The 26,530-nt window shown below is 34.0% G+C and overlaps 1 protein-coding gene across 1 annotated transcript in view; it reads right to left on the reverse strand.

Annotated features, from left to right (window-relative positions):
- LOC115942605 (protein eyes shut homolog) overlaps positions 1-26,530 on the reverse strand; it is a 486,269-nt gene that overhangs the window by 400,664 nt on the left and 59,075 nt on the right. The window contains 2 exon segments of the mRNA XM_081827582.1: positions 8,209-8,349; positions 8,352-8,464. Of these exon segments, the coding sequence (XP_081683708.1) occupies positions 8,209-8,349; positions 8,352-8,464 (254 nt within the window).

The following is a 26,530-nucleotide window of genomic DNA, read 5'->3' on the forward strand; positions in this document are numbered from 1 at the left end:
CTGATGCCGAGCGATGGGGTGACTGGGTGATAGACACTGGGGAGGGTATGTGCTCTGGTAAGCGCTGTGAATTGTGCAAGACTATTGAATCTCAGATCTGTACCTCTGAAACAAATAATGCAATATATGTTAAGAAAAAAAAAAGGAAGAAGAAGAAGAGGGTAACAGGAGGGGAAGAATGAAGCGGGGGAAATCGGAGGGGTAGACGAACCATGAGAGACTATGGACTCTGAAAAACAAGCTGAGGGTTCTAGAGGGGAGGGGGGCGGGAGGATGGGTTAGCCTGGTGGTGGGTATTGAGGAGAGCACATTCTGCATGGAGCACTGGGTGTTATGCACAAACAATGAATCATGGAACACTACATCTAAAACTAATGATGTAATGTATGGGGATTAACATAAGAATAAAAAAAAAAGAAAATGTGTAAAACAAAAGGATTTTCCTTTCTCTTACTTTTTCAGTACTATAACCAAGTACCAAATAATTGCAGTGATATTATAAATGACAATATCTACTCAGATTTTTTAGTTTGAAGAACATAAAGTCATTCAAGTTGTTCTACAAAACCTGCATTTATTATTGGCATACACATTGACTGGGATCTGAAAGAGAGGGTGATCTAGCTACACACAGATGGCCATCTTCCTTCCCTCACACCATCTCATGAAGTCTCTCCTTTCTATCTTCAAATATCTCTTCATGTTGAAAGCTTCAAGTCATTTGGAATATTGGCATGCAGATGATATAGCACAGCTTCCTTGATCTCTATTTCTATATCATGATCTTTTAGCTTCGGCATCTACTGCTAGGTGGAAAATCCTCTGTACTTCCTCACTTAGAGTCCCACTAGAAAACACAGGATTGTCCTACATTATCAATTCACACCATGCTACAAGCCACTGCCGTTCTCTGTGGTGTCTACCACCAAGTCAAGTGCCAAACCTGCTTCTACTTGGAGTTTGGGAAGCTGGTATTACATCTTATAAAATCTGGCTACCTCTTTAGTAGGAGATAATATGGAAATCTAAAAATTACTTAACCCAAAAGAAGGCAAGAGTAAAAAGGAACAAAGTAGAGATACAAGTACTACAGAAAGTAGAAAACAAATAGCAAGACGATCCATTTAAAGCCATATACATCAATAATACATCAAATGTGGTTTTAAAAAAAATACTTCAATAAAAGGCAGAGTCAGCCAGGCTAAATAAAATAACAGAATGAACTACATGATTTCTAAAGGAAATTCACTTTAAATATAGAGATAATGATGGGTTAAAAGTAGAAAGATGGAATAAAGATGCACCAAGAAACACTTATCATAAGAAATCTACAGTGACTATGTGTCTAGCAGATCAGGCAGTCTTTAGGTCAAGTCTCATTATTAATTTGTCCTATTTTTTTCTTAATCAATTATCAAAGCCTTCAATTTAAACCCTGAAGTTGCATGCCTGTAATTTCATTCATGCACTCAGTATTGTATCCTCAGCATTAAAAACAAATTTAAAGAGTTATTTCCAAGTTAAAGTGGTTCTCTTAATTTTAGGTAAGAGAGTTATAATTCTAACACCTTTCACCAATCATCAATTACCATTGCTATCATATTTAAATTATAAATGTTTTAGTTATAAATAACATAATAAGCCTTTTCTTTAAATATTTGTAGGGTTTTTTTTTTGTTGTTTGTTTTGTTTTTACAAGCTAAAGATTTAGAAAGTTGGATGCATTATACCATTCCTACTTTTAGCATGACTAGCTTTCTCTGGAAGGCATGGTATTTTGACACTAAGATGTTTCCTAGAAATGTTCTTTGAGGCACTGGGACTCAGGGGCATTGACTAGCTGGAGAAGTAGTACCAGTGTCCCCTCCTGAGTTCAGCTGGGCTGATAAATCAGAAGAACATTCAGAACCTGCAAACTCGGGAAGCTCACAGAATAACCTTGTTTTCTGTGATTTTGCCTTATTCATTTAGTTTGACATTTCTGGGATGGAGCTTTGTTACCAAGCACCAACATATGTCAATAGGCTGAGGAAATTAGATTGCTAAAATGCAGGAGACATCGGGAGAAAAAATAAAGTAGACATGGATTGCATTTAAATTAAACCAAAGTTTTGCTGAGAAAGCTTGTGTTCGGGGATTTAAAGGAGAAAAATGTGTACGTACTTAGTCCCAAACTACACTTTCCATAGTCCTTGGTGTTAGAAGTATTTGTTTGTGTGAAGGGTATTTGTTTTGAATATATGCAGTGACAGGTGACAGCTAAAGGTCTATCAAAACTTTAAGTATAATGAATTCATCCTATGCTATTCTCCTGTTATTTATCCCTATCTAGAATTCAGCTGACTCCACTAACTGCAATAGAGTTCTTTACACACAAATAATGGGACATTCTCAACTGGATTGGATTCTCTTGATCTTTTTCTTACAATGGCTTGCCTTTACCTTGTCGTAGAGAATGCATGTGACTGATTAATATTTTTACATCTTCCCATCCCCTAAAATATTTCTTAAGTTACTAAACTTACAGCTCATGTTTAGGAGCCAAATCAATGTAGGTTACAGGTATAATTTTTAAAATCACTTAGTATTTTCTATTTCTAAAAAAAATTCAGTTTTTATTTGATTCTCTAGAGGGGATGGCACAGAACAAAGTACATTAACAATAGGTTAGATTTTCATGAAGCTTTATGAGGAAACATTTTGTCATTCAGGTCTGTACCTTGACAACTCTCATATTAGAAGTAATACCACTTGGAATAATTAGGAATGAAAGTAAATAGGGAAAAACTAGAGTATATCTTTCATATTCATTAAGTTAGTGTTAAAGTCTTACATTTTAAAATAAAAACTAAAAATATTAAAAATGAATTATTTTAAAAGCGTTAGAAAGGCATTATTTTTATTTTTTTCTTAATTAAAGAATTAATTTACCTAGATTTTAAAGCTTTATGAAAACAAAAAAAGTAAAGAGATTTCTCTTTTGGTGAGTCAGAAGTTTTTTTAAATATTGTCTTATTTTTATTTTAAAACAATGTTATACAAATGTTAGCATTCTTGAAAAATTAACCATTACAAAAAAGTTGCAGATTAAATTTAAACACTATGAAATATGAAAAGATAGAACTAATATTTCTAATAGGCTTAATAAGGTTTTTTAACACTGATTTTAAGAAAAAATTAAAAAATGAGTATAAAAGCTCCTATTTTAAAATATAACAGATTATTGGAACACTTCATCTAAAACTAATGATGTAATGTATGGGGATTAACATAATAAAAAAACAAAAAATATATAACAGATTATTGACATGCTTTAAAGTTAATTAGCAGCAATATATATTTTCTTTGAAGAATTTCCCCAATATAAATATCTATAGCCATTTAAACCTAATAAACACATGCTACCACACAAGCACATGTTAATTGTCAAAAAGAGTAATTTTTAATTTAGATAAACTATATTGTCAAGTGACACATTTATTTGGTACTTGAAATTATGTATACACCTCAGCTAATGCTGCCTTACCATCATAATAGTATATGTACTGGAGTAATAGGCACATTTAAATGCAACTGCTTTCCTCTGGTACTACTACAAATCCATCAAGCTTAGAATCCCAATTGTAAATCAATAGCACATGTAAATGATCTGATTCTTCCTTCCACTAAGACATTTTACAAGTACTCTCTTTGCCACATTTTAATCCTTTGTAAAGTGTCATTTAAAAAACTTTTGCTCCTTTCACCTTGGAGACATATGGATGAGGTGGCTACATTTGGAAACTAAGCCCTTTAAATTAAATTGAAAGTGATGTTCTTGCCTATAAACTGAGATGGAATTCAGAGTAGAAAGATAAAGAAGCTTTCCTAAAGAGAATTGTAGAAAATAAATATATTTTAAGCATGAAATGATTTTAGATCTCTCACTATATACACACACATGCTAGTAACAGAGACCTGACTGCACGCTATACACGCATCCACTTGCATTTTATCAAAAGTCCTCTCTACCTCTGTAAACCTCATATCATTCTTATATTTCTTATATATTCTTATATTTCTACCAGCCTGCAAGTTGAACACAGTTTATTCAACCTCTTGTACTTAATTAGCTCTTTCCCTTTACTGTACATATTAGATATTACTCTTTTGATCACATACACTATGAACAAAAATATTAACTTATACAAGGAATGGCATTTATTGGTAGCCTAGCTGGGAAGGATACCTGGCAGTTTTCAGAATTTAAGAAAGAACCATAGTAACTACCAGGACAAGTTCTTTTACAAATACTTTCCTACTGCATTCAGATCTCCTTGTGAAGGGAACATGGTGTTGGCTGTACCAACTGAAAAACTCTAGCAAAAAGAGAAAGCTTTTTCTCTTATCATCAATTCCAAGGAAAAGCTCTGAATGCCAATATTCCAGTCCTATGCAGACATGGATGGAGTTTTCTATCTGTCTTAGCTTGAGGCTTCCAAAATAAGAATATGAGGTAATAATATGCACAAGTAGCTTATTTGAGAGGTGGTCCTGGAAATTATTGCAAAGGAGTAGAGAAATAAAATAGGGGAGAGAGGGGCTTAATGAGCAGGTAATTACTGTGGGCAATGAAAGTTCCAAGGCTGCTGGAGATCCTCTTAGAAATCATGTGGAACATAACTCAGAGTTGTCACTACATAAGAAAGGTGGGGTATGCATCCACAAAGTAAGAGAGAGTTCTTACTATGTTGTACTTTAATGGTTAGTTAACTTATGTGTCGATCCTTGAACTTTAAATGCCTTGAGGGTGTGTCTTTGCCATGTTTAATTTCCTCAGAACCTGTCTCAAGACTTGACACATGGTAGGAAATCAATAATGCTTGTTGAATCAGTTAATAGAGAATACAATTTTTAGATTTCTAGAACACTACCAACATGTAGTTACAAGACTGGCATGTGTTATATACAGAACATAGTGCAGAGAGGCAAAAAAAAAAAAATTGTGTAGTATAAAATAAATGTTGAGGTGTGTAAATTGATTGCATACTAAATCACCTAAAACTAACACTATAAGGTACCCAGAGTAAACCCCATTTGTTTCTAGGAATCTGATGAAATTATATTTGTCTTTCTATGGCTATTTTTATACTTATTAAAGCACTGATTTTTTAACCACAGGAATTGTTTAAACAAATAGGATTTTATATAAAACAAACCTGTATTGAATCATTACTATTAAATGCTTTTCTGTCTGTTTTCTGCTAGAAAATGTTCAATGTTCATAGGGACCAAATTAACTCACCTCCATTCTAAACAGAAGATAGAAGCACTGTCCTGGAAAACATGATCACCATAGTTCTGGTGTTTTACTACACCTGTAATGTTTAAGTAGCTCACATTGTACCTAAATGGATTAGACTGTTTTGACTATAAGTTTCAATCACACTAAGCAAAGTAGGTTACTTGGTGAGCATTCAGTTTGGCATAAATCAAAGTATCAGTTATTCTAGTTGCTGTTTCTTCAGAGTGAATTTTAATGCCGTTTATAATTTAGTTGTCTAGTACATAGTCACATTACTACCCTGGCTTTGGGATTTTATTTATATTCATATTTAAATTGTGACAGACCCTGTAGACTGACTAAAAACCATGAACAGAATTTCAAAAATGCACATGCTGAATTCCTAGACCTTAAGCCTTAAATCTCTTTTCTTGTGATGCCCTATATTCTAGTCACTTGGCAAACACCAACAGCTTGCAAAGGATTCCAGTGGAGCTTCCAAATCCTGTATCGTATAAAAGGTTAAGTCTTGGAATTCTTTGTGGTTTTAAATTTCACTACTTTTAAAATGGAATTTGATCAGAATATTTTCTTTAAAAAATAATATAATTGCTTTGGCGTAGATCCTATTTCAAACAACAGGTATTAAAGTAACTCAGGGCATAGTGTCTAAAATATTCCACAGTCAACCTCTTTTTCATATTGAGGTAGCTTCTTAAAGCAACGTCACAGGCTTTAGTTTCTGATCTGCTACAGAGGTTGAACAGCTAAAGGCAACAGTAAGTAAACATTTTTTACAGTAGTTAGATCTCGTTTACAGAAACTTACTCCTACAATTTCTTAGGTTTAGAAACATTTTTCAATTTCAAGTATGTATTTGAAGCAAAACAGCTTAGAAACAATGTACTCTTCAAATATCTCTTTGTGCTGACTCATAATTAACAATGAATCATGGAACACTACATCAAAAACTAATGATGTAATGTATGGTGATTAACATAACATAATAATAATAATAAAAAAAAGGGATAAACACATGATTCATTGTGGCCACCCGCTACTCTAACCAAAGCAGTAATTTGAAGTGGTCATATTAAGGTCTGAAAGACTTAAGTAGAATGATGAAGTTCCAAGAAAACAAACACAATTTTACTAATACACAATGGTGAAATCTAAACTGCCCTCAGGATATTTTTGTGATGCTCGTGAAGCTGGAAAATCTTATTACTAGTTTGATAGTTGGTGATAAGGTTTTATGATATCTCTGAACTTCTTTTTTCCTTCATCCCACAACAGGGAAGGAATCTTACTAGATTATATAAATTCATCAAAGGAATTTATTAATTGCACATAAATTATCAAAAATTTTATGTGAAAAAAAAATCCCCACCTTGTAGAAAACTATCTTTGGTGAAAATAGAGGTTTTATTTTAATTGAAGAAATATGCTGCTGCCTCTTATTAAGCATTACTTATATTCTGAGAATGTATTAGTTGGCTAAGTAAAGCATCATGGAGTAATCCTGCTGAATAAAATAGCTCCTCCCTTGCTACTGAATAATATTTCAAAAAGTTTCACTCTCAATCTTTGTTAAAAGGAAATTATCCACTTAAATTATGTACTTTGTAATTACTGAGGTTTGCAGGATATCAAATGTCCGCCTCACATTTTTTCCTAGCTTGCTTTTCCTGACTCATTCCTGCAAACATGTATCCATATGCCTTGTATGCCCACACAATTTGCTTTAAAAAAGCCCATGTCATTTTTGCAAAAACAATTACTAATGACTCTCCAGTTTGTAGTTCCAATTCCTCAGAAGGTCCAGAAGTTTTTGTCATGTATGTACATTCAAGGACTTGCCTCTATAGCCTTATAATAGATTTTCCTATACATCAGGAAGTTCTAGGGGGTTTATAAAAACAAACAGAAACAGCTTTGACTATGATACCAATTAATTGGTATAGTCTAAGCTGACCTTTTGGGATGGAAGAGTAAATAAGTATTGTCCTTTTCTTTAGTAAACTTCTTTTCTAGTAGAATCAATAACAAGGAAAGAGACACCAAGCCATAAGTTGGTATGAGAAAATATCAGTTGTAAACTTTTATACACAATGTGATTTTTATATTGGGCTTATGACACATTCCTGTTATACTGAAAACCTACAGTGTGCTAGTTTTATGGCAGAAGCATTCCTGCTGAAGATGGTAATAGCTCTTGAGTAGCAAGTAGTGCATGAGCAGTAAACATTTATATAGATCACCTGTGCATTAATCAGACCTCTTTCAGCTACATCTGAAGAGATCCTAATCAAACATCTTTCAAAATAGTATAAGTTATTATTGGTTGATATGACCCAGAAAGCCAGAAGTAACTTGCTTCAGGAACAAATGGATTCAGGAGTGCCAACAATGCCCTTTAATCTGCCTATTCTCTATCCCTTTCAAAGACTCTATTTTCTAGTACAAAGTAGCCACCAGAGTTACATGATTCTGGCTTAGCAATCAAAGTGGAAATAAGTGGTGTTTATAGATAGCTCCATGAAAAAAGTTACAGTGAAGCATTTGATTACCCTAGATTCTATTTATGCTCATTTCTAACTAACTGCTATTGTTAGGAATACTACATAGACAAGATTATTCAGGAAAAAGAAGCTATTAATAAACAATGAGAGATTTCTTTAAAACAAACAAACAAAGCCAAAAACTAGAGTTTTGCCTTTTCTTCCTCCCCCATTGCCCACCCCCCCACCCCGCCACTAGTTAGGTTAACTTTTTAGATTATTTCTCCAGTCTGTTTATATATCTATATTTGGAGTCAAATACTCCCTAATTCTCCAATGTATATGTTTTCTCTCACTCATTTTTAAGGAGCCATAATCCGTAAAAACAAAATACACCAAACAAAAAAGTGAAAAAAGAACATTAAAACAAATATAAGCTCTTACCTTCTCTACACACACAATAATGAGTTCCATCTACCAAAGTCAAGCATGTTGAGTTGTTTCTGCAAGGGTCACCAAGTGGATCACAGGGGTTATAATGTTGATGGCAAAATTTTCCAGTATAAAAGGGTGGACACAGGCAAATTGCCCAGGAATGGTAGACTCATGACAAAGAGCTCCATTCATGCATGGGTCAGAGTCATATTCATTTATTTCTTCACTACAGTTTTGTCCAGTCCATCCAGATGTACACTCCCAGCTGAAATAAAATTTTAAGAAGTATGAACAGTACTGCTTCAAATTTATTCTTTGCATTTTTAATGAATTATTACATTAAACTAATGTGGCATTTTTATGTATAACAAGATTAATAAATTATACATAATTTAAAAATATTGTTTGCCTAATTTCCTGAGACAATTCAATGTATATTACTGCAAGACTGACTGCAATGGCTAAAATAAGATTTCAGAAGCATTTGGTAAATTTCTAACATAGTAGGCCACTGAGACAGATCAGAGAACAACAGTGCTACCAATTTCAATTTTAGCAACTATTGAGCTTAATTACCAATTGAGAAAATTTCCTCAATTATTTCTTTTATGTAAAATAATTTTCACTGTTTATAAGCCTGAGATAATATTTAATTCAATATCTTTAGCAACATGTGATTCTTATAATCACCAGAGTATTTATAACAAGGTGTTCCTTTGTGCTAAGCATCTGGATTTCCTTTCAGTTTTTGCCTGCTTTTAAAAACCTCTTTTCTCTAATATTTGAATAAAATGGGAAAATTGAAGAGAAATCAAATAAATAAAATGTAAAGCATTTGGGGGCGCCTGGGTGGCTCAGATGGTTAGGCGTCTGCCTTCGGCTCGGGTCGTGATCCTGGTGTCCTGGGATTGGGCCCCGCATCGGGTTCCCTGCTTGGCGGAGAGCCTGCTTCTCCCTCTCCCTCTGCTGTTTCCCCTGCTTGTGCTCTCTCGCTCTGTCAGGTAGGTAAATAAAATCTTTAAAAAAAAAAAAAGTAAAGCATTTGGATCTTGTCTGTACATCACAGACTCTAGCCCAGTCTGTCAACCATCTAGCATCTGTCATTCTCTCAGAAATTTTTTGAGTTCAAATAGCACTCTACTATCAGTTATTTACTAATCCTGTACATGATTTCATCTTGCCCTAAAATTTGCTTGTCATACCCTTTAAAAATTTTTATAAATAAATATTATATTATAAACATTTCCATGACTAGCCTTCATTAATTAAACTTCTGGCTCCTCAGTGTGAATCTGAATCTCCATATTTTCATGTACATAATATATGCTGAAAATATTATAAATATTAATTGATATATGGTCTTTAGTTGGAATCATATAGACTTACCTGAATTCTTTCATTTGGGAAATTGAAGATCAGAGAGCTTAATGAAATTGGTAATCTCAGAGAATTATTGTAAAGATTAAATGATATAATGAATAAAAAGTGTATACAGTGCCTGACATCAACAATGCCTACCCATCTATGGTGGTAACTAGGTGCTGTCACAGAATTTTAAAAAGCATTTGTTACCCTATTAATGCTTAAATAAAATATGCATCTCAACAATGAGGATTGCTTCAATTTCTAGTGGTACTTTTCATTTATTTGTCAATCACATCTTATTTTATTTTATTTTATTTTATTTATTTATTTTAAAGATTTTATTTATTTATTTGAGAGAGAGAATGAGAGAGAGAGAGAGAGCATGAGAAGGGGGAGGGTCAGAGGGAGAAGCAGACCCCCAGCTGAGCAGGGAGCCCGATGCGGGACTCCATCCTGGGACTCCAGGATCATGACCTGAGCCGAAGGCAGTCGCTTAACCAACTGAGCCACCCAGGCGCCCATCACATCTTATTTTAAAATGGTCAAATGTATTATTCAATTTGATAACTTCAATAGTGCTTTGAAATAAGTAGAAGAGGCACTTTTTTAATTCTCACTTTATAGATGAGATAGCCAGAAGTGCAAAGGAGAAAAAGGACTTATCCAAAGTCACTGGTTGGCAAACTTGAGATCTGAAGCCTAGACCTTTTCCTCCAAGCTTCTCTCTTTTCTTTCTTTTCTTTTTTTTCTTTATTGAATGTTTCAAAACTATTATAAGACTATCTGATATCTTGTGAAATAATGTAAAATTAAGTACATCAAATCCCAGCAAAATAGTTTCAGTGCATTTATTTTATTTAAAGTAGCTTTACTTCTAAGTGGTGTTGCATAAATATTTGTTTTCCTTTTTCTTATATTCTTTCATGAGTTGACTACTTTAAAAGAGTTCCCTGTGAGTAACCAATAATGCTTGAATATTTAACATATATGCTGTTTGTTTTATCTTCTCAAAAAACAGGTGGCCCAAGATTTCATGTGGTGTCCTTACAGGGATCAAATCCTCAGGAAAGCATCTGGCCATATGTCAATAGTACCGATGATGCCACGGTGAGGCCTCTGGAGATGAATGGATATTTGTAGAAAATGAAGTTCTAAAGAGCAAAATCTCTCCTTATAACTAACAATCAGACCTATGCATTTATATATTTGAATCTGCTTTTATACATGTCAGAGAAACAAGTCTCTGATGGATGGAAATACATGTTTTATGTGCGAGCTCCAATCTGGTTTTTAGTTTGTATCATGAAATAATTTCAGGATTCAGTATGAACTGGCAGCATTTTCCAAACTCACAGCCAGAAGCAAGATTTTTATGGATTGAAAAACCAAACAAGCAAAAACACGTACTCTGTGACTTTTTGAATATATGAGTTCCAGTAGTAAACACTTGAAAACTAAATGTGTACTTAAAGGTAGACTAATATATTCTAATTTGCTGTCTTTCCTAGTGAGATAACCAAAAATTCACTGGCAAAAAATACACTGAATTCCTTCTAAGTAAGAGCAACATTTCAATTCTTTTTTTTTTAAAGATTTTATTTATTTATTTGAGAGAGAGAGAATGAGAGAGCACATGAGAGGGGGGAGGGTCAGAGGGAGAAGCAGGCTCCCCGCTGAGCAGGGAGCCTGATGCGGGACTCGATCCCGGGACTCCAGGATCATGACCTGAGCCGAAGGCAGTCGCTTAACCAACTGAGCCACCCAGGGGCCCGAGCAACATTTCAATTCTTAAATGTTGACTTAAAGAACAAAGCTGATAATAGAAAATAAAGTAGATGTCATTGTTATAAAATAGGAAAAAGGAGTATTCATAAAAAAAAATCATTAGCTTAAGAAATCTTAGTTTTCTAAATATTAACTATTCTATATGGTCATCTCACCATAAATATTGATATGCAATGACTAAATATTATTTGGCAATATTTATGTACATTTGTTTTGTATAAGTATACCAGCTCTTTTGGCTATAAACTTATAAATACAAATCTCACAGTATACATAACTGAAAAGACTCTCTTCTTATACAAATTAATTCACCTATTGTTTGTTGAAGCCATTATTTGTATGCAATATAAAATCCCAGTCAAAACTGGTAGGTAAAAAAGAAATAAGAACACAGATAATAAAATAGTATTATTATATTTTTTAATGTCTTAAAAAGTTGAGGACACATAAAAAAGAAGACATAAAAAATACAGGCTACTCAACTAAGTCATTCATTATTCTACTGTTTTAGCCATTCACCTATTTGTTCATTCATTCAGTTATCGCATCAGGTATACCATTAACAAAACTATATTAATAATGTATTAGGGGCACCTGGGGGGCTCAGTCGGTTAAGCGTTAAGCATCTGCCTTCTGCTCAGGTCATGATCCCAGGATTCTGGAATCAGCCCCATGTCAGGCTCCCTGCTCAGTGGGGAGTCTGCTTCTCCCTCTCCTTCTGTCCCCTCCCCCCCACTCCCACTAGTGCTCTCTCTTTCAAATAAATAAATAAAATCTTAAAAAAAAAATAATTGTACGATGGTCATTACTATACTCTTGACCACTGAAATCCTTTTAGAAAAAAAATGTGGAAAACCATTTAGCTCACTTAGACTGGCAAAATTTATCTCAAGTAAGCTGCTAATTTTATTACTAACATTGAAAGTAGAAAAGGGGACCAAAGACCATTCTGAAGAGCATCATGAAAGTGTAAAGATGTAAAACATAGCAGAAGATTGATATGGGTGAAATGACACAATGGAGATGGCCTAAAAAGTTATAGCAAGGTAAGGCTGAAAACAACAGCAACAACAGTGAAACTACCTTCCTTTGCATTCTACCCTTAAAGACAGTAACATTTTCCTGTTGCCTTTAAGTATGGTAGTGACACAATCAGATTGCTATCGAGTAGAAGATGGATAAAACAGTGAGAGCCTGGTACCATGAAGATCATTCAGGAAACTACTTTTTAATTGCTGACAAGAGATTATGAGGACCTAATAAGCAAAGGCATTAATTAGGTAGACCATATTTGAACTACATTTCTGATACAGATTGGAGAAGATCTGGACAATGATTAGTATAAGTTGATGAGGCAGAGTGAGTAATGGGGAGTTCTTGGTGGATTTTAGCTTGAGTATTAGAAAGACAATGGTGCCATTAGGTGAGATAGGAAATGACAATAATGAAGATGGAAGAAGAGGAGAGGGTATTGATGTTTATATATAGTCACTTAAATTAACTGCATGATTTAAGATGCTGTCCTATATGTGGTAAGAAATTCAAATACTGAACTCTGGAAAAATCAAGGCTTGTGATAAAAATTCAAGGACGAGTCTAACAACTATTATCAGCAATAAACTGGCATCAAATAAATTTAACATTGGCCTTTTTATACAAAAATATAAAGTTAATTTATTAAAAATATAGGATAGTCCCTCTATATTGTGTGATATATTCTTCAATATTTTATATTGAACCTATATTTTATAAAACATCTATATGGCAAAGAATAAGTAGGAAAAAAATCATACTAGTCAGAATGCCTATAAGACTTGATTGGTAAAAACAAGTCTTTATTTATTTATTTATTTATTTTAAGGGAGAAGAGATTGAGTATATGCTCTACATGAATTCAAGAATTCCTATTTTAATACTGATAGAAAAGGATCTTTCTCTTCAGTGCATCAAGCCTCATTTTATATATATATATATATATAATATATATATAGTAATAAAAATATACACATATACAAAGATATACACTTTATAATTTGGGACACATACTATTCATCTATTTATAGACAACTTATAAATCATTTATCTATACTGAAAGAATTATTTTCTATATTTTATATTTTTTTAAGCAATGCACATTTTGATGTAAATGAACTACTTAGATATTTCCTTGGAATAATTGTATTTAAATTATCTATGTATTTCCAGTATTCTACATGATTTAATCTCTGTGCTGTGTGAAAAGACAGTTGATCAATAGACTTTTTCACAGTTGTTGAATTCAAGTTGTTGATCAGCATCTCCAAAAATAATTCTAAGCTTTTTCAAGATTCAAAGGATTCCTCATTTCATAGCAAGAAGCTGAAGTGCCAGCCAAGCAGAAATACAAAATGCACTGGGTCAAACCTCTAGTACATTCACATTTAAAACCTGAAGAAAATCTGGTGAAATGCATGTTGTATTTGGGAGAAAAGCCAAAATTCATATACTTAAGTCTGGGACTAGAACACAGCCAACTCAATGTTGGACAGTAAAAGCAGATGCACATTTTTGCCATAATAATCCTAATATGGAAACCATAAGAATGGGACATTTGATCACTGAGACAGATGGTCAGATTTTAGTAGGTTTTTTAAAGCTAGAACAAACATAAGAAAATAATCTTGAAAGCAAATTTAAAAAAAAGTGAATTTTTTAATAATAATCTAAATAAGGTAAAATAAAACACTTCCATAAAAAGGCTGAGTAGTAAAGCTACCATCCTCTGGGTTTGTCTATTGATACCGGAATATGGCTAATGCTACAAACATGAGTAACATGAATAATTGCATGATTCAACTTTCATCGTAACCGCAGTTTATATTTAAAATGTATAAATTTAATATCTTTAAATTCTTATATTTTATATTTCATTTTTGTGTTTTGACAGCATGTGTGTGTAAACAAGACAAACTGATGGTGTGTCAATTTTCCTGAGCAAGGAAGTATTGCTTCTAGCTCTTGGTTTTTCCCAAAATGGATGCTTTGGACAAGTCAGTGTAAGTCTGGCTTTTAAATACAATTTTCTAAATATTCAGATAAATTTATAGTTGCACCTTTTTACTCTTTAAATTTTTATCTAAGTATATGTATGCATGTGAATGAGAATTTATAAAGTATATACACTGTGTTCAAACACTATTCAAACTGCATTTAAAAAATATATATATAAAACATTTTAAATACAGTTGGAGAATATATAAAATCTCTACATATATTTTTTCTTTCAAGTACAGTTTGAGTAGGAGACAGACATTTAGAATACAAAATAAGAGGCAGAGTTTTATTTAAAGGAATGAAAGTACTGAGATATGGAACTTAAATTTATGAACATTTTGAAAAATAATTCATAAATGTGCATTATGTCAGAAGTTTTACAGGGAAAAACATTTTAAACTCCAAATTTAATAAATGTCAGACTTTAAGTTTCAAAAGAAAATCAACTGAGCAAGCAAAAGCCTAAGTACTTTCATACATTTTGAAAATGTATTATGAGAAAATAGGAAATGAAATAAATCTTTAGTTTTTTGTTGGGACTAGCAGTATAATAAATGCTATTATCTGTTACAAAATACGTGTTTGTGTTTGACGTATATATGTACTAATCATGCATTCTTAGTTCTAGGCTGTATGCATATAATACAATTAATTATGAACTGTAGCACAATTTTGGTTAGCCCATGTCAAAAATATGTGAAATAAACATACTTAAGAAGAAAGCTAATAAGTATTTAGAGATATAAAAATTATTATGGCCCATTTTTTCATTAAAATTTAAAATATCTCCTTTAAAACAATCTAAATAATATTCACACTGCCTTTTGTTTCTTTTTAAAGGAGGTATGAGATTATAGGAATAAATAAGGGAAACAGAGATGAGAAAAGAAAAAAAGGGAGAAGGAAGGAGAAGCAGCGAAATCTCTTATAAAAAATGTCACTTAAGGGTCACCTGTCTTATAGGAGCCATGTGGAAGGTATCTACATGTATGATCCTCTTTCTTGACTGAACCCTTCCTGGCACTTGGCCAGTCAAACCTTGGAAACTTGCATAAATTGATCCTCCATAATAACTAAGGAAGAATACCAGAATTATTATAGTAAACAGTGGAAAAGGAAATCAAAAGCTCAGAAAAATAAGCATGCTAAACTATGTATTTTATGTAAGGGCACAGGACTGGTCTTGTTCTGTAAGAGGGTGTGGAGACCACTCTTTTTATCAAAGTGGTAATACATATGCTTTTCAGAGGAGCATCAACCTCACTGAGAATCTTAGTCTTCCCTTGCACACAAAGACTGATTATGGGAGATACTGTTACCAAAATTGGCTTCTGTGGAGATGATAGGATTGGGGGAATTTAAAAGGACTAGGTGGTGGCACATAATCTTTAGAGCAAGCAGGGTAAAATTATAATGATCACCAAGGTTAGAGAGGTAGAAAGGGGGGTCCTGATCCTCAGAGAGCCATGGAGATTAATAAAACACATTGTCTCTAGAAGCAGGATAGATTAGTAGACAAGGATATTCTTCAATTTACATAATCAAAATAAATCAAGACTGGATAATTAGGAGGTTGAGGGCCCTCTGCAGCTAAACATGACGATCCTTTGTCCAGCTGTCAGACCTCAAGCCCACTAGTTGAAAGAGAGGCCAGGTACCCAGGAGAAACCACACTATAACACCACAACAAGATATAGCAATGATTCCACCAACAGGATCTACAGTCATTTACTTTTGTAACTACATTTAGGAGAAAGAAAGGCAAACATTTCAAGGATGTTGGACTTGAGTTCAATGTAACATTGAAATCTAGGTTTCAGAAGCTTCATTGCCCTAGTTTTAGAATGGAGGCATACGGAGGCAAGGAAATAAATGTACCTGACCAAGGCGTAGCTCACAGTAGGTCCACTGGTTCCAACTGCCATTTCCCAGGCCCTAAATATATACTTGTAAAAGACTTATTTTGTAGTTGGTAGAACTTTCACACCATTTTTTTTTTTTTGCCTGGGGATTAGAATTATAAAGAATGCTAATTAGAAGCCACTAAACCTGTCTCTTCCCTAAACTCTCACTCCCCAGCCAATAACATAAATTAAAAACAACATAGCACCCTAGGGGAAAAGCAGAAATCGTGCCACCATTGAGGAAAAAGGCAGGTCCACTATCATTTCTCCACTCCATTCACCAGATTGGTCCCTACCAAAAAGTATGCATCACTTTGAAGATGACAACGGACAACTGAAGCTTAACCAAGTAGTAGTTCAATTGCTGTCATTGTTCCAGATAACCTATTTGATCAAGCAGAATAACATTGCCTCAGATACACAGTATGTGGCCAAGAGTACAGAGTGCTTTTCTTTTCTTTTCCTATTAGGCAGGAGGGTCAGAAACAGTGTACATTCATTTGGAACAGAATATAGTATACATTTAATGTCATAAGGCTACATTTTCTCTCCCACTGTATCATAAGATAATTTGAACGTAACATAATATTATTTATTATTATGTTACTTAAACTGGAGGAGCAATAAATGGCAAATAGGATGAAAACTTTGTGAAGATACCCATGTTCCAGGTAGTGACAGATAAACCTTATGAAGACTCAAGATCCTGTCACAAATGAAGTTGTTAGAGATCCAATGTTCTAGAGCATGCTGGGATATCTCTTCCAAATTAAGGACAAATTATTTCATCTTATACTTCACACACTAAAGACATATTAGTGCATCTTACACCATACACCACTAAAAGGGAAGCGCAACACTTGGAAGACCTCTTTGGTTATAAGGGCAGAAATATTGCTCCAACCCATATAAATGGCTGGCCACTTTAAATGAATCCCAGAGCAGGAGAGGACTTGGTAACAGGTTCAGGCCAAAGTGCAAGCAGATTTGTCTTTTGCTCTATGAAACTCAACAAGTTCTAAAGTATTCAAGTTATTAGTGGTATTAGTGATGGCAAACCCCAGCAGATGAATTATTACATAGACCCCTAGGGTTAGAGCAAGACCAGAGATATTCCAGTTGATGGTAAAGAGAATAGAAAGTGAGTTGGGAGGAGAGAGATGAAGTATATTAGTTATGGCCTGTGGACCAGCTGCAGAGGTAGGTGTTAGAATTTATTACTCATCCTTTTATAATGTATCCCTGGAAAAGAAGCTAACTAGAATCCTGAAGTAACATTTTACAGAAGTTATAAGAAGCAAATATATCTGAGGATATCAAGGTAAATTTTTCTTTCTTTTTTCTTTCTTTCTTTCTCTCTTTTCTTTTTCTTTCTTTCCTTTTCTTTCTTTCTTTCTTTTTCTTCCTTCCTTCCTTCTTCCTTTTTCTTTCATTTATTCATTTAACTTTATAGACAGGTATAGTGGTATAGTTGATACACACAAAAATTGCACACCATTAATGAGTATATCTTGATGAGTTTGGACATATATTCATATGTGATACCATCATTATTATCAGAGTAATAAACATATACATCTCTTCCAAAATTTTCTTGTGTCCTTTTGTGTGTGTGTGTTTTGTGTAAGAACACTTAATATGAGATCTATCCTCTTAACATATTTTAAAGTACACAGTACTATATTATTGACTATATGTGCTAGTGGGTGCTATTCAACCTAGTACTGAAGCCCTCATTTTCCCTGTTCCTGAGAACATTGGTGGCTGACAGCTATAAAAGTTGCCCTCAGCTGGAAAGAACCACTTCGCTCAAAGTCACTCTCTTTTTTGGGACAGCTCATACCCAGTGACTGGTAGATGTAGGAATATAAAGGCTAAGCCCCCATGCCTCAGTGTCACCCCAGACTGGGTCATCCCTGCTCTAGACTTCCCAGTGGGATTGGGGAGCCTCCACTGTCTTTTCATTGCAATTAACCCTCTGCTTCTGTCCGATTATGCATCTTTTTTATGCCCACATATGTTTTTTTTCAAAAAAACTTTATTTTGATAAAAATAACATATAAAAGCACTGCACATATACCAAGAGTATGCTACAATAAACTCCCAGCATGCCAACTTCTGTCTCAGAGTTGATTCCTGGGGAATTAAATCTGTGATGCATTCACTATGAGTGAGTGCCAAATGCTTTCATTCTACTTCTAGAAATATACACACGCATGAGCACAGGGATATATTTTATGTTCTTTTCTGTTTTGTTGTTTATAATGGCTAAAAATCAAAAATAATACAAATGACATTAAGAAGCCACTGGTTATACTATCTGGTATAATTAAAATAAATGATACACTTTTGTATGTACTGATTTAGAAAGATATCATTTTAAAATGCTATTATTATATTATATAAATTATAATATATATATTTAATTCCAATTGTGTCATAATATTGTATATGTACTTCTGTAATTACAGAAAACTTTTAGAAGCTTACAAGAGGCATATGTAGTAAAAATATGTATCAGAGGGTCAGGTGTTCTGGAGTCAAATGTCTTATAGTAGCTGTGTAAACTTGAATATGTTCTATCTCAGAGCCTCCATTCTCTAAAAATGGGTACAATAAAATATCATTCTCACGTAAGGACTATGTTAGGGATGATATTAACTACTACCCATAAAATATTTAGAGAAGTACCTGAGATATAATGGACACCTAAGGCTATTATTATTAAATATGACATATTGAGCAATGTGTTGGATGGCAGACAGAAACTTTTTTTTTTCTTAATATAATTCTGTACCAATAAGTTTTTCACTTAGATCATGTACTATTCTTAGAAAAAAACAACTTTTTTTTAGTGGCTTGTTTTTCATTCTAATTCTGAAGCCTACTTTCATTATGTAGCATGGGTTAGCAGCCCATGGTTTTTGTTTTTTCTTTCATTTGTTCTATTTTACCTTTCACATATAGAGATCTGTGTATGGTATTTGCCCATAAAGAAGGTGAGTGCATTCTCTTTCGATCCCCTCACTGTCAATCTGATGGCTCTTCAATCTTTAACATTCTTTGGAAATCTGATTAATACATATTTCACTTTTCCTTTTGCAGGACAGCTCTGTTATTGGGTGACAGCACGAGGAGTCATCATGCATCAATTAACCTTCTGCTTAGCTTGGCATCATTGCCAAAGTGATGATGTGGATGTGTCCATACTCCTTGCTTCTGCTTCCTTTCTCCTTGGCAGGAAGAGTGCTACTGCACCAGAGAGAAGCCCCTTTTCCCTGCTGTGTTTCTGCTGGAATAGGCTTTCTACAAATCCTGAAGCTCCCCAGAACAGCAACTTCTGAATTCAGTTGGCCTATAATGGTGGAAGAGACTCTTGCCTCTAGCCCTCACATTTCTAAAATAGAAGATAAGATTTAGCACTTCTCCAGATTCTCCACCATTATGCTGAAGAGATTTTAGGACACAGCTCTGTAATTCTGTTTATTTGTTCATTTTTCACTCTGATCCTCACACTATATTTTGCTTATATCCATAATATTTCCGGGAAGTGCATGATATTACTCCCTTGTTGCAAAAACTAATGCTATCTTCCTTCTTTGTTGTTGTTCACTTAAAAAGGATATAAGAAAAGTCAACTTAGACAGTTATGATGAATTTGACATCTTAGTAAGAATTTTCAGACTACCATGTCATTAGTGATATCCTAGAAATAAATTTTGGTTATATGAAGAATTGGAGGTATTTATTGAAAGAAAGGTTATTATTTCTTCACATATGCTCAACAGTAAGATATCTGACTTCTTATAAAGTGATGCAGAGGTTTTCTTCTGTAAATATTTTGTAGAGTGACACTAATGATTTCATTTCCTTTTGGGATGCCTTTAGCAGTGAGTAAATGCCAAGTCAAGTTGACTACTCACAGTAGAAAAGTTGTGTGGTGGAAATAATAGCCCAAACTTTGACATATGTGGTTCTGAAGCCTGGAAAATTGAACATATCAAGTTGCTGAAAGAGCATATTGCTTTCCAGAGCCTGATTGTGCATAAGTAAAAACAAATGATCTTTTAGTGTTTTGTTTTGAGTGCAGATGTGTATAAACTATTGATTAATATACTTCAATTCATTTTGCTCCAAATATGAAAATATTTTCTAATTTGAGTAGTATATTATTGGGTTTAATTTTTTTCTTCCAGATTTTCTAAAGTTAGAAATTTTTGAATGTTTGAAATTCAAAAATTCTAAATAAAGACTACTTTATTTATATCTATATTACATCCAGTGTTACACTTTAGAATATTTGGTAATATATTAATCCCAGTGCCAATCGTGAAGTATGTAAAGGTGCAATCGTGAAGTATGTAAAATTCTGAGATATGGAGTGCCACCTGCTGACTCTCTGATCCATTCGACAGTTGCTCAAGGCATTTATGCTGTTGTCCAACTGACCATCCAGATTAAGGTCCCATTCTATTTTGTTTTAAGAGCCTTCTTGTTCTCTCTCCATCAAATCTTACCTGTCTGCATCCCATTTCGTTAGTAATTTATTCAACATCTGACTAAATGCTATTTTTAGCAATGAATGAAATGTTTATCCCTTTCCCACATATTTTCACTTTAATAAAATCCTTCAATGTCTCTATTAAAAAGTGTTTGCCACATCTGCCATTAAAACCAGACATTATGTTAATGTTTTTAAGGATAATAGATGTTCCAACACCAGGTATTATGTTCATTTTAATTGAATAAATAGATCCACTAACATTTATGACAATCTTAGTTTACTGTTTTTCCATTTTTATTATATCTAAAAAGTTTTTATTGGTAGAGAACACAAATATATTGCAATTTTCGAATGTTTACTTGTTTTCCTATTTTTATACATAAATCTATACATTTTAGAGTAGGATTTAATGTAATTTATGTTCATCTGTATCCTCCTAAACTCTAACTATATAACTTGATTTTCCCATGCCGAAGTCTTTTTTTATTTTTAATTTCAGATGATAGATAGTATAATATAGAACTGGGAAAGTAGTGTGGACATTATCAGTTACCTATATGACCCCATTCTCCCTTGCCTATTTCTTCATATAACTGATTTTATTCAGGTATCTACTCCCTCCTCTGTATTTCACATGCTAAATGGGAAATTGATCCTATGCTGAAACCCCATGTCAAGAGTGAGTGTGACTGCTCTAAGACAGTGAATTTCAACTTTGACTACACATTAGAATCACATACTAGTTTTTCAAAATCCTCAAGCTCAGATTGTACTCAAAGCCGATTAAATCTAAATCTCTCAGGGTGGGAGGTCTTAGCATTTTTTAAGTAGTTCCAGTGTGCAGCCAAGTTTACTCAACTCCTGAAGAATCTTGTTTAGGAACCAGGACTAAACTAATTAGCATTAATTTAGCACGGGCATTTGACACAATGCAAAAGAGGAATGACATTTACTGAGGTCTTGTGAGAAGTAGGGCCCCACCCCCCATCTAATGAGGGAGCCTCCAGAAATGATGCTCTCTCTCTTTCATTTGATGCCATGAGGTATATATGTGAAACTAGGATGGCTAATATCACTTTGCCACCACGAAGGAGTATTTTATTGGCACTGTAGGGGCAAGGGTAGGCTGCCCCAAAATGGGCCACTTTGGTATGAACATTATTTTGTGTTAAAAGCAATCTAAACCCAGCAGATTCAGGAAAAGCTCTTTACCTCCCTCTCAACTGTCTGCCTGTGGCAGGAAAAGAGCTATTAACAGAAACTTACCTGCATAATAGGGCAACCTTTGTTTTCCAAACATCTCCTCTTACCTTCCTGCTAAAGGTCTTTCTGCCTTTTGTGTCTCCAGACCCAATCCCTCTCCTTAGCTCACACAAGTCTTCTGTTGTCTGGCTGTCTTGGAATTTCCATGTCTTCATGGATTCCCCATACGTAGGAAATGAAATTCGATTTTCTCCAGTGAATCTGTCTTACGCCAATTTGATTCTTAGTCCAGCTAGGACCTTGAACAGCAGAGTAAATTCTTCCTCCCCAACAATACATTCAGTATACATAATATGGGACAGCCAAGTGAGACTCAGAGAAATGGGGTGATTTCCTACTCCCGTGGCTCACCTTATCTCTGGACTTTTAGTTAAATAGCTGGTGATTTTGTTATCAGTTAAGCCAGTTTAAATCATATTTTCTGAAGTTGAAACACTCTAATATATGTCTAAGAATTATATATTTCTGGGAAATAAAAATAATATTTACAAATACTTTGAAAATTTTTCATGTAATTTCGATTCACAATAACATGTTGCATTTTTTGCATGTGTTTAATCATTAGATCAAGGAAAACTCATTAAAACTATTTTAATAGTTTAATAGGGATAGCAAAAATTTTCAGCAACTAGTTCAAAATCTTCAGTTTTTTAAAGATCACTGATTGAAATACAAAAAGGGGTTGCTTTGGGGGCATCTGGGTGGCTCAGTCAGTAAGCGTCTGCCTTCAGCTCAAGTCCTGATCTCAGGGTTCTGGGATCAAGCCTCTTGTGGGGCTACCTGCTCAGCCAGGAGTCTGCTTCTCCCTCTTCCCTGCTCACCCTCTCTTCACTCTGTCTCTCAAATAAATAAATTAAAAACTTAAAAAAAAAAAAAAAGGCAGTTGCTTTGCCTGAGGGAATGAAAGTAGGACTTTAAGTCTTAAGTCAATGCAATCTGTAGGCAAAAAAATCTATAGATCCATAATTGAGATTATTTACAGCTGGTCCCTTCTATTGATATTGCAATGTCTGAAATATGGACACAAATCTACAACCCTAAATTTTATTTATTTTTTTCTATAGTGCAGATGCTACAAAGTATAATTTTGATTAAATAAGTCTAATTGGTTTTTTGACTTTTAATAATTTCATGAGCCAGTTATATCCCACTATTATTAAGAAGAAAGGCATTCCCAGGTTATTTGAAGCTCTTTATGAATCACTGCCCAATCATATTTTTTTCCATTATTCCTTCAAAAAGAACCACTGCCTTGAAATTTGGTTTATCATTTCCAAATACTTCTTCATACTTTTATCAATATATGTATCTTTATTTTTTTTAAGATTTTATTTATTTGAGAGAGAGAGAATGAGAGAAAGAGCACATGAGAGGAGGGAGGGTCAGAGGAAGAAGCAGACTCCCTGCTGAGCAGGGAGCCCTATGCAGGACTCCATCCCGGGACTCCAGGATCATGACCTGAGCCCAAGGCAGCCGCTTAACCAACTGAGCCAACCAGGCACCCCCAATATATGTATCTTTAAATAACATACAGTTTCATTTAGTTGTGTGGACTTTTTTTTATTTTAAATGTCATTATATACTTATTAACTTTTTTTCATATCTCCTCGCCTTCTTCTGAATTTGCTTTTTCATAAATATCTCAAGATATATAAAATCATAGACATTCTTTCTTTGGTATCTTTGAGAAAAAATACTCATTTTCAATGTCTGCCAAAACAAATCTTGATAAAATTTGACATTTTGATGTGTTAATATACTAGCAATATTAAGTGAGATTGAACTTTAATTCTAGTGTATGTAACAATAATCTAGGCAAATAATTTCTGAGGATAAACTATGATCTGCCAACAAAGGGTAGTGTAAATGTTGTTATTAGAGGGTTCTATAGCTCCCTAAATCTGGCTGAAGAGTTCTAAAGAAAAATAGAGCTTTTGGAAATGCTGGGGAATAAAATTAGAGACAGGAATATAGAACAAAGGAGATTAATAATTGTGAATTCTTCCTATGGGCAAAACACTGTATTTGGGACCGTATGCATGTCATATCAACAAGAAAAATAAGCACCATTCTTATTAAGACTCCGAGTTGTTCAAGAACACAGGGTTAAAAATGGCAGAGTTCAAAGTGGATCATAGACTTAAATGTAAAATTCAAAACCATACAACTTCTATTAGATAACATGGGAGAATATCATAATCTTGGGTTTGGTGATGACTTTTTAGACACAACACCGCAAACATAATTTATAAAAGAAAAAAATGGTAAGTTGGATTTTGCTGGGGCGCAAGAATTCCTCTCCACTTAAAGGATCCTTCTAGCTAAACTAAGAGTCACATTAACATAAAATAGGTTAACAGAAGAAAACCAAACTTAATAGTGTACATATGTGGAATCCACACAGACATGGAAATTCCAAAGACAGGCAAAATGAGGTATATATGTCATTCTGAACTAAAGACAAGAATGTAGGGGTCTGGAACTTCAGAGGAAAGGAATGCACTTCACAGGTCACAGGAGGAGCAGATGTTTGGTAATTAGACGCTTGCCCTGCCTTACAGATGAGTCACTCAGATCACTCAGATAAAATTTATCTCTGCTAATAATCCTTATTCTGGGAAAGACCCCCAACTAAAATTCTTCTATGTAGTTAAGGGGAGGGGACAAAAATTTCTCTTGAGCCTGGAGGGTCTCAATTGCCTTCATCTCAGAATAATGCCAAAGTGGTCCATCTTGGAGCAGGCTGCCCTTGGCTCCTACACCTTTATTAAAACTAAAAACTGCTCTGAAAAAGACACTGGTAAGAGTATAAAAAGATAAAGGACTTACTAAGAGAAAATCATTATAAAATACACATCTAAAAAAGGACCTGTTTCTAAAATAGACTAAGAACTCTTAGAACTCAACAAACAACTCAGTTTAAAACTGTAGACAATATGTAAACAGATACCTCATCAAAGGAGATATAAAATGAGACATACACATATGAAATGATGCTCAGCACCATATCTTGCTGGGAATTCCAAATAAGACAATAATGAGAAGTCACTGCATACCTATTAGAAGGACTAAAATCCGAAACACTGACAATACCTAATGCTGGTAGAGACTGGAAACAACAGGAACTCTGACTCATTGCTGGTGAGAATGCAAAATGGTACAGCCACTTTGGAAGATAGCCTGGCAGTGTCTACAAAGGTAAACATACATAGGCTCACCACAAAATTCAGCACATTCCTAGATCTAGATATTTATCGAAATAAGTTGAAAATCTACATACACACATAAAACCTGCACATGGATGTTTATAGTAGCCTATTGATCATTACCAAAAATTGGAATCAACCAAGTCATCCTTCAATAGGTAAAGAGATAAAAACCAAAAAAAACACTTATAGTATATCTATATAATGGAATATTATTCAGCTATAAGAAAAGTGAGCTATCGAGCTATAAAAAGACATAAAGAAAATTTAAATGCATATTGCTAAGTGACATAGAGGAAACTAAAATGCATATTACTAAGTGAAAGAAACCCGTCTCAAAAAACTACACACTATGCTTCTTTTTTTTTTTTTAAAGATTTTATTTATTTATTTGAGAGAGAGAATGAAAGACAGCACGAGAGGGAAGAGGGTCAGAGGGAGAAGCAGACACCCCGCTGAGCAGGGAGCCCGATGTGGGACTCGATCCTGGGACTCCAGGATCATGACCTGAGCCGAAGGCAGTCGCTTAACCAACTGAGCCACCCAGGTGCCCCACACTATGATTCTATCTATATGACATTCTGGAAAGGGCAAAACCATAAAGACAGTAAAAAGATCAGTATTGCCAGAGGATCAAGAGAGGGGAGGATGAATAGGTAGAGCACAGAGAGTTTTTAGGGCAGTGAAACTATTCTGTATGAAACTATAATGGTGAATGCTATACAACACAAACTGTAGAACTGTACAACACAAAAAATGAAGCCCAATGTAAACCAAGAACTGTAGCTAGCAATAATGTGTTAATATTGGTTAATCAGTTGTAATAAATGTAGCAAACTAATGTAAGATGTTAATAATAGGAGATACCATATTAATTCAAATTTTTAATAAGAGGAGAAACTGTATGTGAAGGGGGCAATAAGTTATATGGAAACACTATTTTCTGCACAATTTTTCTGTAATCCAAAAACTGCTCTAAAAAAATAATAAAGTCTATATAAAAAAGTATTCAGAAAAAAATGGCAGGGCTAGAATTTGAACCAGATCAATACATGCTCATTGAGAAGACAAAACCTGAAATTGCATGAGAACAGAGAAGAAATAATCAATCCACTAAGGATACATTAAAATAAGAAAGTGTGAATCCCAAACAGAAGATACAAATTAACCAAAAGAATGTGGGATTCTGAGAACAGGCAGAAATACAGATGAGGAAAGCAATTTCAACATGGTTTCAATAATTAAGCAGAGCTAGACAAGGAAAAATTGTC

Source organism: Leptonychotes weddellii, chromosome 8 (assembly GCF_054177405.1).
Source record: "Leptonychotes weddellii isolate Sample4059 chromosome 8, ASM5417740v2, whole genome shotgun sequence".
NCBI lineage: Eukaryota > Metazoa > Chordata > Mammalia > Carnivora > Phocidae > Leptonychotes > Leptonychotes weddellii.